The 12,802-nt window shown below is 50.7% G+C and overlaps 1 protein-coding gene and 1 long non-coding RNA gene across 2 annotated transcripts in view; one reads left to right on the top strand and one right to left on the bottom strand.

Moving 5' to 3' along the window:
• Positions 1 to 12,802, bottom strand: part of LOC136003806 (uncharacterized) — a 41,045-nt gene that overhangs the window by 4,973 nt on the left and 23,270 nt on the right. The window contains exons 8-9 of the long non-coding RNA XR_010608188.1: positions 10,146 to 10,329; positions 4,580 to 4,720 (exon numbers count right to left, since the gene is read on the bottom strand). This is a non-coding gene — a long non-coding RNA (uncharacterized LOC136003806). The remainder of the gene's footprint in view (positions 1 to 4,579; positions 4,721 to 10,145; positions 10,330 to 12,802) is intronic.
• On the top strand, positions 5,139 to 12,363 carry LOC136003788 (keratin, type II cytoskeletal 4-like). Its single transcript, XM_065659720.1, has 9 exons — positions 5,139 to 5,690; positions 7,091 to 7,305; positions 8,424 to 8,484; positions 8,791 to 8,886; positions 9,688 to 9,852; positions 10,288 to 10,413; positions 10,961 to 11,181; positions 11,825 to 11,853; positions 11,969 to 12,363. The coding sequence occupies exons 1-9, from the start codon at positions 5,139 to 5,141 to the stop codon at positions 12,361 to 12,363; spliced, it is 1,860 nt and encodes a 619-aa protein (XP_065515792.1).

The following is a 12,802-nucleotide window of genomic DNA, read 5'->3' as shown; positions in this document are numbered from 1 at the left end:
GTAAAATGAATCACAACATCGACTCCAACCATTCATTAGGATAATATGTACGTCCTCTAGAAGCTGTACCTTCTGTAATCTCCTTAATCTGAGTGTCCATTTAGAAAGCTTAATGAATAGGCGCTCAGAAACACAGCATCGTTACCTCTCCTGGTTGCATTTGTCCTTCTATTTTGCTGAGGCTGGTAACTGTGCACAAATACCACCTCAGCTCTTGGATCATGCCCCCATAGCCCTGCAAAGCTCATCTTTGGGTTCTCCTGCACTGATGGCTGTAGAAAACAAGCTTTTGCTTGATGACACCAACCTCTCGTTGACTATTCATCCAGCCCATGCCCCTCGCTTCAACTTGGTGACTAGTTTTGGGGTAACTGAATCCAGGTAAAAGGACTCCCACACTGGAAGTGTTCTTACTCTTTTATGTTATCTCAGCTGCCAGGTCATTTTTACAAGGCCAGTGATGGGGTTTGCTCTCTACTGAACATTTCTCCTTGTTCCTCTGCGGAGCAATGCTTTTTAATTCAACACGGCACCCAGAGATTGTGCTGCTGATAAAAGCTCTGTGTTCACTGCTCTGCCGCCAATAAACTGCACACGACATTTGTGCATTGCCTCCACTTCACCCTCTTTTAGTTTTTAAGAAACCTGTTTGCAGGTTGTCAAAATTAACTCCATTACGTTAACCACAGACACCGAACAGCTACTTTCTATGGTCATTATTATATACAGTCATACGCACACACAGACAGAGATTTACAAACCTATCGATGGGAACTAGTTGAAATTCAGTGGCTGAATTTCCCTCCTCCCACACTCTCCCTGCTCACTCTGCTGCTGGAGGGTATCTCTGCAGCCCCTGGCTGGCTTAGTGCATGAAGGAACATGCTCGCTGGTTAAAAACATCCGTACCATAGGATAGAAGAGACAACTGTCCCGTGAAACAGGACGGCAGAGCTTTCAGCCTCGAGATCCAGTGTTGTTCTCATGGCTGCTTTATACAAGGGTTGCTCCCCTTTCCCTAGAAAAACCCTTCCAGTGCAAACCTCATGCCCTGGGTGGCAATTCCCAGTGCTTAGTCCTGGCTGTTATGCTTTCATCGTGGCACTGTCATACCGATTCCACCCCATTACTCAGAACCCTAATAGTCCATCAGGCCCCGAGTATTAGCACAAAGCTGATCAGATGATGCAAAAGTGCTTTACAAATTCCTATGCAAACGAGGAACTTTACAAAGGGAGGGGGTGGACACTGGAGGTGTTTGGTGCCAAACCTATTTGTCTCTTGCAGAGTAAGAGGGTAAATCAGAACTATGAATACACCAGAATATGACGAAGTTGCCCTGAATGCAGCACCTGGATTTGCTGTCAGGGCTCCAAGCGTGGAGCAGGCACCACAGGGCAGGGCAGACACCCAGCTCTGGTCAGCAGGCAGCTCTCCGTGTTCCTTGCATGAGACATCGCCTTTGGAGTGATAATCTCTTCTCCTTAGCTTCCTGCCATGATACTCCAGCATCTTCCCATCAACGCTGCTGACCTGACTGACACTGGTCACCCACAGCTTGTTATGACCCAACAGAAAGCCTGCAGCAGGAGGGTAAAGGCTTTGGCAAGGTCTTAATCTGGCAGTATTGCAAATGCAAATGATATATATGGGCAGTGACCACTGATGCTGTAGGAACAGCCTGGAAGGAACCTCAGCAATTATCTTGTCCATCTTCTTGCCCCAAAGCAGCATAACTGGCCAGGGACAAGTCAGACTGAGGGTGAGCAGCTACTGTGGAGCAAGGTCACTGGGAAGAAATCAGTGTGCCCAGTGGTGATGGAAAATGCCCAGACCATCACCCTGATCCCCACAAATCCATCTGCTTTGATGTGGGAGCAGAATCAAGCCGCAGTTAAAGAGACTGGGAGCAGCCACCTTTGGAGGGGTGGACCCAAGAAACCAGAGGGAGATGTCCCAGGGGCCTCATTAGCCATTTCAATGGTGACTTCATGGTCCCTTTCACAAGGAGCCACAGAAACTGCCCAGCCTGCAGGGAGAGAAGGAGGGAGAGCCCAGCACAGCCAAGCCCTCACAACCCCGTGTTCTCAGGAGAGGGTCTTAAACAGCGGTTTTCCAACTGGGAGGAAGCAGACAGGGATGGCTGGGTTGTTACGGCTGGAATCATAACTGGAGGTTGAAAACCCCCCCCTGGGCTTTCCCTATCTGCACGGATGGATTAACAGGTCCCAATTTGGTGAGGTGCTTAAGCGGAATTAATTTAGCCTAATGCAGCCGGGTACATGTAAATCTCAAAGGCATGAGTCTGATGGAAGCCACCACAGTTCAAGGCGTATTCAGGGCCAAGGACCTCAGGGGTTTCCCCAGTAAATCTGCGTTAAGCTGCTCCTTTAAAGCTTTAATGATTCCCGTCAGCCTGAGCACAGCGGTTTCATCTCCTCCTTGTACAGAGGCAGGTTAGAGCCTTTCTAGGCTCTTCAAACGCTATCTGGCCTGCAATCAGGCAGGACGAAGCACGGAGACATGAAGTTCTCTGCAAAGGAGGCATTTGCGTGCTGTGCATGTGTGTGGCCAATGAAATAAAAGCGATTGCAATCCTTCTCTTCAGAAGACCAAATCACATCAGAGTGCTTCCTCCTTTGAAGCTGATGTAACCGGTGCTCAGGGCTTCCACCATGTGACTGTGAACCGGCTTTGTGAAAGCTCAGCAGATGGAAACCACAAGCGCTGCCCTCAACTGTCTCCCTCTGATGTGCAAGGCTGGGAGAAGCCACTTCTTAGGGCTGCGAGGAGGAGCCAAAGGTTGAAGTGCAGGTTTGCTGCTTTCAATCCTCAGGGAAGCAGCCTGATGGAATGTCATCCAGAAGAAGGGCTCGCGGGGCTCCCAGCTGGCGGAGGAACATGCACAGCTGTCCCACAAGAGGCATTTTTCCTGCTTTCCAACAAGACGGGATGCTCAGAGGGTCTACAGCCCTCAAATGGTACGTGTGTCACCCATGCAGCTCAAGGCAGCCGATGGTGGGTGGTCATCCTCCTCCTATGGAGGATAGGAGGGACCTGACCCAAACCGGATCCAGATTCTCACAGCTGGAAAAACCAGCATGTCACCACCCTCAGGGGTGAAGGGCCGCGTCTTCCTTGCCATGAAAAGGAGCTGAGGCTGTCCCTGTGCTCCTGCTGGATACCAGAGCTCGGAGCAGCGGCTGCTCCTGGTCACCACCACCAATGTCTCATCTCTGCCCCACCACAGCTGCACCAAGCCAGCAGAATGCAGCACCACAGCCGCTTGTGCTGGTGATGGGACAGCCTGGCCTCTCCCTGCTTTACAGCATGCCCATGGTTACGCTCACCTAAAAGAGTTCATTGACGTCATGTTGTACAGACCTACCTAAAGGCTAAGTGATGCTTTAGCCCTACTGCCAGGCAGTGCTCCAGGTCTGTCTACAGAGCACACACCCAATTGTCCTCCACATTTGCACCAACACTTCAGCACAAAATAGAGTACATTTCCATAAGTTTTCCCCCTTTCACTTACAAGCATGGGGTCCTGTTGCTTGGATTACCTGGAACAGAACATGAAGGACTCAGCGCCCAAAAGCTTGTCTGCTTTTCTCCACTGTCTCAATCTCCCAAACAAAAGTAAATCTCATTGCAAGACGTGCATCCTAATATACCCACACCAATGCAGCTACAACGGAACTACTGCATGATTAGAATGGCAGAAAGTATTTTATAGTTAATTTAAACCTATTATGAGACCTGTAGGAAAAAAAATGAGGAAGATCTTCACCTGGAGAGACTCCAAAACTATTCTAAATCATCCCGATTCCTTTGCATCATTTTTAATTCAAGACAATGTATTTCAAGCTTGCAATAGCATTGACTAGGAATCCTCCCAGAACCAGTTCATTTTGCCCCAGCAAAGATGCAAAGATTTCTCCGGGCAAGCTATGCAATCACTTGTGATTCTGTGATTAGACCCCTTTGTTATGGCAAAAGAGGGACTTTATTTGTTTCCAAGCAAATTCAAGGCAAAAAAGGGACTTTATTTGTTTCCAAGCAGATTCAAAACTCTTTTTAAGAATTTTTAATTAAGACAGGCCGGTACCTTCTCATTACCAGCCATTACCAGAATCATTTCATGTCAAAGAGGTGTGTCACAGGAATACGAGGAAAAAGGTTCACTCCAGCTAACATTTCTCAACCTGTCTATAACACTTCACTTTGTTGCATCTCCAGCTATCGTTTGCGTGAATGCACCGTGTGCGCCGGTCACATCACACCCAGGCACTGAGCACAGTTATCACCTTCCCAGGGCACATACACAGCAATAAATCTCTGTCTGCTGAAAAGCGTTTCCCAGAAATGCCTTTCCTCAACTCCGTCTGTTCTAAGCAGCACATAAGACCCGGTTGGACCAGTGCCTCAACTTCATGAGCCCCCCCATGATTGAGCTCATCCTCAGATCGAACTCGTGCTCCATCGATACGGACACCACCGTCCCCATCCCACTGCGCACACGAGCCAGCACCGAGGAGAGCCAGAGCCGTACCCATGAGAGGAAGAAACAAATGCTTACGAGAACGCTGCCGACAGCCTGTGCTTGGGCAGATGCTCCTTCCTCCTCCCCTATCGCCATCAGTCGTTGCTCAAGAGCCAGCGCTGAGCTGGCGTGGGACCCTGGAAGAGGCGGCATGGCCATGACATTTTGCAGGAGGTCCTGAAACATAATTAAACGTTGTGGTGAAACCGAACCGTAAACAAGCTATGAATAAAAACCCCTTGACTTATTTCGCTAAACTATAATTACACAATAAGGAAGCAGATTAATTAAGTAAAATATAAGTCCTGAAACTGAAGCTTGCAAGCAAAGCAGTTTATTTTAATTTCCACATTATTTCGTATGAGATAGAAGTGTTTGCTGTGGCTTTAAAATGTTGGAAGCCATTCCTTGCTGCCAGGCAGGCCAAACCCAGTGGATAAATTAAATTTTTGCATCTCAGGCACCTCCTGAAATGTATATAAGGAGAAGGGCTCTGCCTCAGAGGAGGTAAAGGAGATCTCCTTCTTTCACTCCCTGCTCCTCCTGCTCTTCTGCTTCGCCGTTACTGTTCCACCTCCCGTCTCCCCCAGCCACCATGAGTCGACAGTGCTACACCTCCAGCTCTATCCTGGGAAGAAGGGGCTTCTCCTCTGCATCCGCCGTCTGCGGCCTCGGCAGGGCCAACAGCAGCACGGCCTCCGTGTGCCAGCCGGTGGGACGGCGGTGCGGGATCGGGGGCTTCAGCAGCCGCAGCGTCTGCGACCTGGGCAGAGGCCAAAGGATTTCCTTTGGTGGGAGCTGCCGCAGCGGGGTCTACGGCGGCGCCGGCGTCGGACGTTGCAACGTCGCTTACGGCGGAGGCCGCTTTGGCATGGGCACGGTGGTGGGGTTTGGTAACTGCGGAAGCTACGGGGGCCTGGGCAGCTACAGAGGTCTCGGGGACGGCGTGGCCATGGGAGGCTACGGCAGCGGCGTCGGCATCGGCATCGGCGGAGGGAGATCGGAAGGGATTCGGGGCGTCAGCATCCACCCGGAGCTCCTCAAGCCCCTGTGCGTGGGGGTCGACCCCGAGGAGTGCCAAGTGCGGACCCATGAGAAAGAGCAGATCAAGAACCTCAACAACCAGTTCGCCTGCTTCATCGACAAGGTGAGACCCCGCTTCCCTCCACGCAGGCTCTTTGTCTCTAGATGGATGGATTGTCTCTAGAGAGACAACGACGGGAGATACTTCTCCTGGCGCGGTAAACATGCCTGATAGACCATGGTGGTCCTGACATGGAGATGGTTTGGATCTAAGCTTTGCACCAAGGCAACCACAGCGGTGTTTTACCTTCTGGTGGTCACCAATCTGCTAAATTGCTAAATCAGGAGCAGCTCCGGGAATACCGTAAATCAAAACCTGTGAGAGAACGGATGCAGACATGGAAAAGTAATGAGGCAAAATGGGAAGTTGTATTCCAAATGTGTAACCTGACATTGTTACCACTCCTCTATAAGCTCCAAAGGACTTCTGTATTTTTAAAGTAGTTTGTGCTTCATCAAGGGGATGTAGAAGGAGGGATGTCTAGCCAAAATGAGAAGAAAAGGATAGATTTCTAGCTAAAATGAGAAGACAAGGATAGATTTCTAGCCAAAATGAGAAGACAAGAATAGATTTCTAGCTAAAATGAGAAGAAAAGGATAGATTTCTGGCTAAAATGAGAAGACAAGGATAGATTTCTAGCTAAAGTAAGAAGACAAGGATAGATGTCTAGCTAAAATGAAAAGATTTCTAGATAAAATGAAAAGATTTCTAGCTAAAATGAAAAGATTTCTAGCTAAAATGAGAACGATTTTAACTCTCTGTCACTCCACTCTGTGAATGAAATGATTCGGTGATTTCCTAAACTCTATTGTTGTTTTCTTAGCTAAGCCCCATTGCTGTTTGGAGATGTGTTATAGGAAATGGTTTGTCAAATGGCAGAGAAACCTTTGCTCTGTCTTGATCTTGATCTTCCTTGAGAGTTGTTCTGCAGCTGGAAAAACCAAACCCACGTAAGAGGAGCAACTCCTGTTCCTCCCATTTGAAAAATGACTTATTCATGATCCATAAAGGTTCTCAGGTACTAGAGAGCTCTTTAATCTAGAAGTGAAAGGCATGATAAATATCCATGATTAGAGTTTAAATCAGATACATTCAAATGAGACCCTGGATGGAGCTTTTAGTGCTGCTCAAGGATCATTACCGTACTCAGCCCATCAGAGGAGGCAGTGGATCCTCCACCAGCCCCATTTGTCACAGGGTGGTGTTCGGCTGAGCTGAGCTTTGATCAATAGATGATTGGGCTCAACACAGAGCAAACGGATCAGCGTTGCTCAGCCTGCGATACGAGTCCTGGGTGGGACCAAAAGATGTTGGTCTCACTCCGGCTGCTGAGAAACCAGCACTTAACCATTTGCATTGCTGATTTTAGTTCGACTTTTTCCTTTAGGAAGCGGAGACTCCCAAAACAACTTTGCCTGAAACATGAGGCTGTTGCTTGACTCTTGCATCTCTTGCTTACGCAGGTCCGGCTCCTGGAGCAGCAGAACAAGGTGCTGACCACCAAGTGGGAGCTGCTGCAGCAGTATGTCCTCCCGGCTTCCAGGAGGAACCTGGAGCCCGTGTTTGAGAACTTCATCAGCAACCTGAGGAAGCAGCTGGAGTGCGTGCTGGGGGAGCGGGAGAGGCTGGAAAATGAGGAGCGCTGCCTCAGGGACCTGGTTCAAGAGTTCAAGTGCAAGTAAGTACGCAAGGAGAAGCTGCAGACCCGGGTGTTTGCTGCCGTTCCTGAGCATGGAGCCAATGCAATTGCACTGGATGGGTGCAGGAACTGGGGCACAGCAAGGGCGAGCAGGACTGAGCACACCAGTACTGGGCCGTTTTCCAGTGCTGGGGTCCCACTGCTGCAGCTCAGACGCTGCTGATGGGAGAGCTGTTCAACCACAGTATTCCCTCAGGGAGAAGGACAGGGAACCGCTTTTCCTCTCCCTAGTGCTCCTGCACACCGCTGTGGTTTGCCGTATCAAATCTCCCTCATCATCAGTGCCTGTGGCTCCCCCAGATCTCATGTCCCCGTTCCCACAAAACCCTCAGCCTATTTGTCTCCACCCCACTCTTTATCCACTTTGTCTCCATTGGGGCTCATTCTCTCTTCCCAGAGGGAATGTGGGAATTGGCTTTTTAATCCAAGCTGCAGATACTCCTTAATAGCTCCCCGTGTGCTCCGCTGAGCCCCAAGCCAGGACACTTGGTGGTTGGTGCTATACAGCACGGGATGAAAGGGGAGTCCTTTCTCCAGATGGCTTTTAGTCAAGCATCTCAGGTGTGTTTTCTCTCTGAGCCACCGCCAAGGAGGTCAGACGCCCAGAATCATGTTGTGAAAGTTCTTCTAGGTCCCAATTAACTTGGTTATTATACACGGACTTTCCTCCCCATTGCACCTGGGAGTTTCAAAGGTTGCTCAAGCTACTGACCTCCCCTGGGGCATTTTGGCCACTCTCCCCATGAACACTCAGAGCAGAGCCCTGCCTGCATCAGGAAAACATCACACAAAGCAGCAGGGCCAGAAGAAGCAGTCCCAACCTTCAGCTGAGGTGCAGAGTTTTGCATTTGTAGTGGTTTGGCCTGATTTACTGCCCTCGCACTCCAGCCACCAGCACTGCTGGCATGGGCTGGTTAAAACTGCTGAACAAAGCCCAGTGGGGAAAAAACAGCAACAAAGCAAAAAGCAAAAGGGAGGTACAAAGCAACAGGGAGAGGCTTTGCTTTATAACCACGCTTTCCCATGTTCTGCATTGGCTGCTTGGGTGATGGGGACGGGGTTCGTCATCCTACACTTCTCCTCTCCTTCTCCTGCAGATATGAAGATGAGATCAACAAGCGCACGGCTGCGGAGAATGAGTTTGTGGTCCTCAAGAAGGTGAGTGACACAAGGGACAGCCCCAATGGGACCATCAGAGAGCAACAGGAGCATGGGCAAAACCTGAGTGTGGGGCCAGGGAGAGAAATGGGGACACCTTGACCCTCACATTGAGTCCTTGTCAGGTAGCCCCACAACAAAGCAACCCAGTGAACCTGGAGAACCCCTGTCAGGTTGTGAGCACGTATAACAAAAACCAGATGGTTTAAGGGCTGGGAACAGTGAGATTTCCTCCAAACCTGACAAAAACATTTCTTTTTTCTTGTTTCTTCACCTCTGCTCACTGCACCCATGGTGTCTCTCTAGGACGTGGACTGCCTCTACCTGACCAAGGAGGAGCTGGAGGTGAGAGTGGGTCTCCTGCGGCAGCAATTGGAGTTCCTGAAGTGCATCTATGCCGAGGTAAGAGCTCCTGGCTCCTTGCGTGCTGCCCTGGGGATGAGGCATCATCTGCTGCCCCCTGAGCTCCCACACCAAAACTAAAGCAGGGAAAGGGGCCTTTCCTGCAAATCCTGGAATTGCATCCCCCAGATCTCTCTCTTTATATATATATTTGATAACAACACCATCGAACACACTTTTGGAAGGCAAAGGGCATCCTTGTTTATGTCCTGTATTGCTGGCTGCAAAGGGAGTGATCTTTTGCATGAAAAAGCCCCTCAAATTCTAGTCAAAAGAACCCTGGGAACCACAGAACCATCTCACTCTTCAAAACCCAAATCTTCACTTTTGAAGCTACATTAGTCAAAATATTTTGGTGAAAGTAACACTTTTGTCTAAAACGTAGGAAACTGATAACAACGCACACGGGGGACACTTTGCATTTGCCTCTTTTCCAGGCAAACACCTCCCAGCAGCCTGTAAAGGGTCCCAAAGCACCCACCCCTGAGGGCTTCACACCCCAGAAAGCTGCTGACACAGCCAGAAGCGCCAAATTGTAATGAAGCGAGTTGCCCCACCAGAATTCCCCACCCTTCCTTAGGGAATTGCATGCAGCAATCCCATATTGTGCCACCAAGACAGGTCCCAGCTCTTGCTAGAAGCCAGTTACCCACTCAGAGAACCCAGAACCCCAGTTGGGTGTTAATGGGAGAACTTCCCCAACCTTCCACCTTCCCAGCAGACCCCCCTTGGCCAGGGGTCCCTGCATGCCTGGCTTGGGCTGGTTGAGGGAAGGGGACTGACACGCAGTGGGTCTTGCAGGAGAGAGCTCAGCTGGATTGCCAACTGTGTGACACCTCTGTCATTGTGCAAATGGACAACAGCCGGGACCTGGACATGGAAGGCATCATCAAGAGTGTTGAGTGCTGCTATGAGGAGATTGCCCAGAAGAGCAAGGCTGAAGTGGAGGCTTTCTACCAAACCAGAGTGAGTACTCACACCACCAGCACTGATGGCAATGAAATCTCTTGGCCAGCTTCAAGGACCACCCATTTCTGTCCTCCATGACGCAACTTAAACCCACCCCTTGGTGTTCATGCACCGTAGCTGGCTGAAGAAGGTCAAGCCAAAAAACCCACCAGTCTTAAAACTGTGGTTTGAGGCTTCCCTGTAAAACCAGACCACAGCAGGTCCCTGTGCTGCTACAGAGAGGTCTCCTCTGTGCACAGCCATCAGGATGCGCGCATCCCCTTCCCCAAGGGTAAATGCCCAGGACCAACCTGGGACTGCTGCCTTGTCTGGGCTGAGGTCATGTCTGGGTGCTTCCAGGAGCATCAACGTCAGCGCAGCTCCGGAGCGTCGCCAGCTTCCCTGGAAGGGGTGATGTGGGCACGCTAACGTCATCTTCTTCCCATGCAATAGCTGGAGGAGCTCCACAGCAGCAGGGGCAAGTTCTGTGACGACCTGAGGAACAACCAGAGCGAGATAGCTGAGCTGAACCGGATGATCCAGAAGCTGCAGTGCGAGTCGGACAACGTGAAGAAACAGGTAGGACAAAGCACTGAATGCTGCATGGGCAGCGGGCTGTGCAAAGGGCTTCATCCTTACCAGCACCCACCTTGCTGAGCTGCAAAGAGCTCCCCCCTCCCAGCTTAAGCCTGCATTTGCAGGTTGTAGGTTCTCTTCTGCTGTTGATACACAAAGAAGATTTCTTTCCCACTTAGTAAACAGGCAGAATCCAGTTGGTTTGGCTCTAACAGAAACAGTGATTGCTGCATGCTTCCTACCAGGGTGCAGCCAAGAGATCCCCTTCCCTTCATAGCATCATAGAATGGTTTGGGTTGGAAAGGTCCTTAAGCTCATCTAGTTCCACAGACAGGGACGCCTCACACTAACAAAGCTGCTCCAAGCACTGTCCAGCCTGGCCTTGAACACTGCCATTGCTACTGCTAAATAGCTCGTTCATAACGTGTCCAACCTAAACCTAGGCTCTCTGTCAGTCCCTAGCTGAGAAACAAAGGGGTACATGAGCAACCCTGTGCAGATGCCTCTTAATATCCCCACTGGCCACCCTCTTGCCTGTTACTGTGCACAGATTGCAGCTCTGCAGACGGCCATCTGTGATGCTGAGCAGCGGGGTGACTGCGCCCTCAAAGATGCCCGGCAGAAGCTGATTGACCTGCAGACTGCACTGCAGCAAGCCAAGGACAAGATGGCATGCTTGCTGAGAGACTACCAGGAGCTGCTGAACGTCAAGCTGGCCCTGGACATTGAGATCGCCACTTACAGGACACTGCTGGAAGGAGAGGAGAGCAGGTAGGAGCATCCCTGGCTGCACCCTGTATCGATAGCTGTCAAAACCCAATAGGAGGAGAAGGAGGCAATGAGAAACACTGGGTAGAAGCAGCTCCCCATGAGTGCACAGAGGGGAGCATCATCCCTTTTCCTCCCCATAGGTGCAGAGCAAAGCATTGCCCCTATTTCCTCTTTATGCTCCCAGGGCAGCTCTATCACAGTTCACCAAGCATGCTGCAGTCAGATGCCCTGCTTGTGGTGCAAGAAGGGGATGGGATTGGGGGTTGGACTAGATGATCTTTTGAGGTCCCTTCCAACCCTTGGGATTCTGTGATTCTGTGATATTAAGGTCTCTATGGGAATTGGGGATCCAACCCTTCAGTGATTTGGTGGGCAACTGGACCAGCACCTCACACCCAGGCGCACAGAAAAGCTGAACCATAGAATGGTTTGGGTTGGAAGGGACCTTCGAAGCTCATCTAGTCCAAGCCCCCTGTGATGAGCAGGGACATCTTCACCTAGACCAGGCTATCCAGAACCACATCCAGCCTGAAGCACCTGCAGGGTTTCTAAGGGATCAATGGCTGGGCAGCACCTCTATTTGCTTGTGTATTTGAGGAATATTTCCCTAAACACATCTTTGACACATCTCTTTTCTTAACAGGATATGCACCGGCAACCCTGTGAGCGTAGGTAAGCAAATGAAGCACTCCCTTGATTCCCTTACAAGTCTTTTAAGCTTGTGAGTTTCCCTATAAGCTGGGTTTTAGCTGCTCAGGGATTGACCAAGCCTCTTTCTCTCCCACAGCCGTGGTCAGCGGTGGTGGCACCGTCGGGGAGTGCCGATCCCTATCTGGAATTGGAGGCAAATGCACTGTGAAGACAGGAGGGGCCGGGCCGGGGTTAGGGGTGGTCTCCTCGTTCGGCGTCACCGGTGCCGGCTTTAGCACCCGGAGCGTGGATTGTCTGCCCAGGGTAGGGGCTGGCTTTGGGGCCAGGAGCGTGGTGAGCTGCGTGGGGAGAGAGGTGATCCCTGGTGCGGATGGGGTGCAGTGCGCCCCCGGCATGGGCAACCTGGGGAACGTGGTGTGCACCAGCGTGGAGCAGTGCAGCCCGGGAGCCGTCATCATTCCGGGGGCAGGGGTGTGCGGCGCCGGGAATAGGTACAGCACAGCCATGCGTGTGGTCAGAACAACCCGGTAGAGGCTGGAGGGTAACTACACATCGTGTTTTAACTTAGTCAGCATTTCTGCAATGAAACAGTATTCCCCTTCCTCCTGACAGCTGTAGGGATCACACAACCATGCGCTGCCCGTGCACACACCATTAGGATAAGCACTCTGCCAAAACCCCTTTGCATGATCAAAACCCACCTTCTCTTGCATCTCCTTCTTGGGGGAAAACTCATCCCCACGGTCTCAGCCAGGTGAGGTTTTCATTTCAGAGAGTCCATGCCTGTCTTCACACATCACCCTAAATCAGTCTCCCCTGCTTGACCACTTTCCAGCAAGGATTTCCCCCCCTGCTCCACAATGCAGCTCTTGCAAAAGGATGACAGCTTTGGTCATCCCAACTTCAGAAAGAGAAGCCACATTTTAATAGTCTGCAATGGAGCTGCAGCTATTACTTAACTTTAATGACA

This window comes from Lathamus discolor, chromosome 23 (assembly GCF_037157495.1).
Source record: "Lathamus discolor isolate bLatDis1 chromosome 23, bLatDis1.hap1, whole genome shotgun sequence".
NCBI lineage: Eukaryota > Metazoa > Chordata > Aves > Psittaciformes > Psittacidae > Lathamus > Lathamus discolor.
The sequence above is the reverse complement of the archived record's forward strand: the minus strand, read 5'-3'. Positions and strand labels throughout refer to the sequence as shown.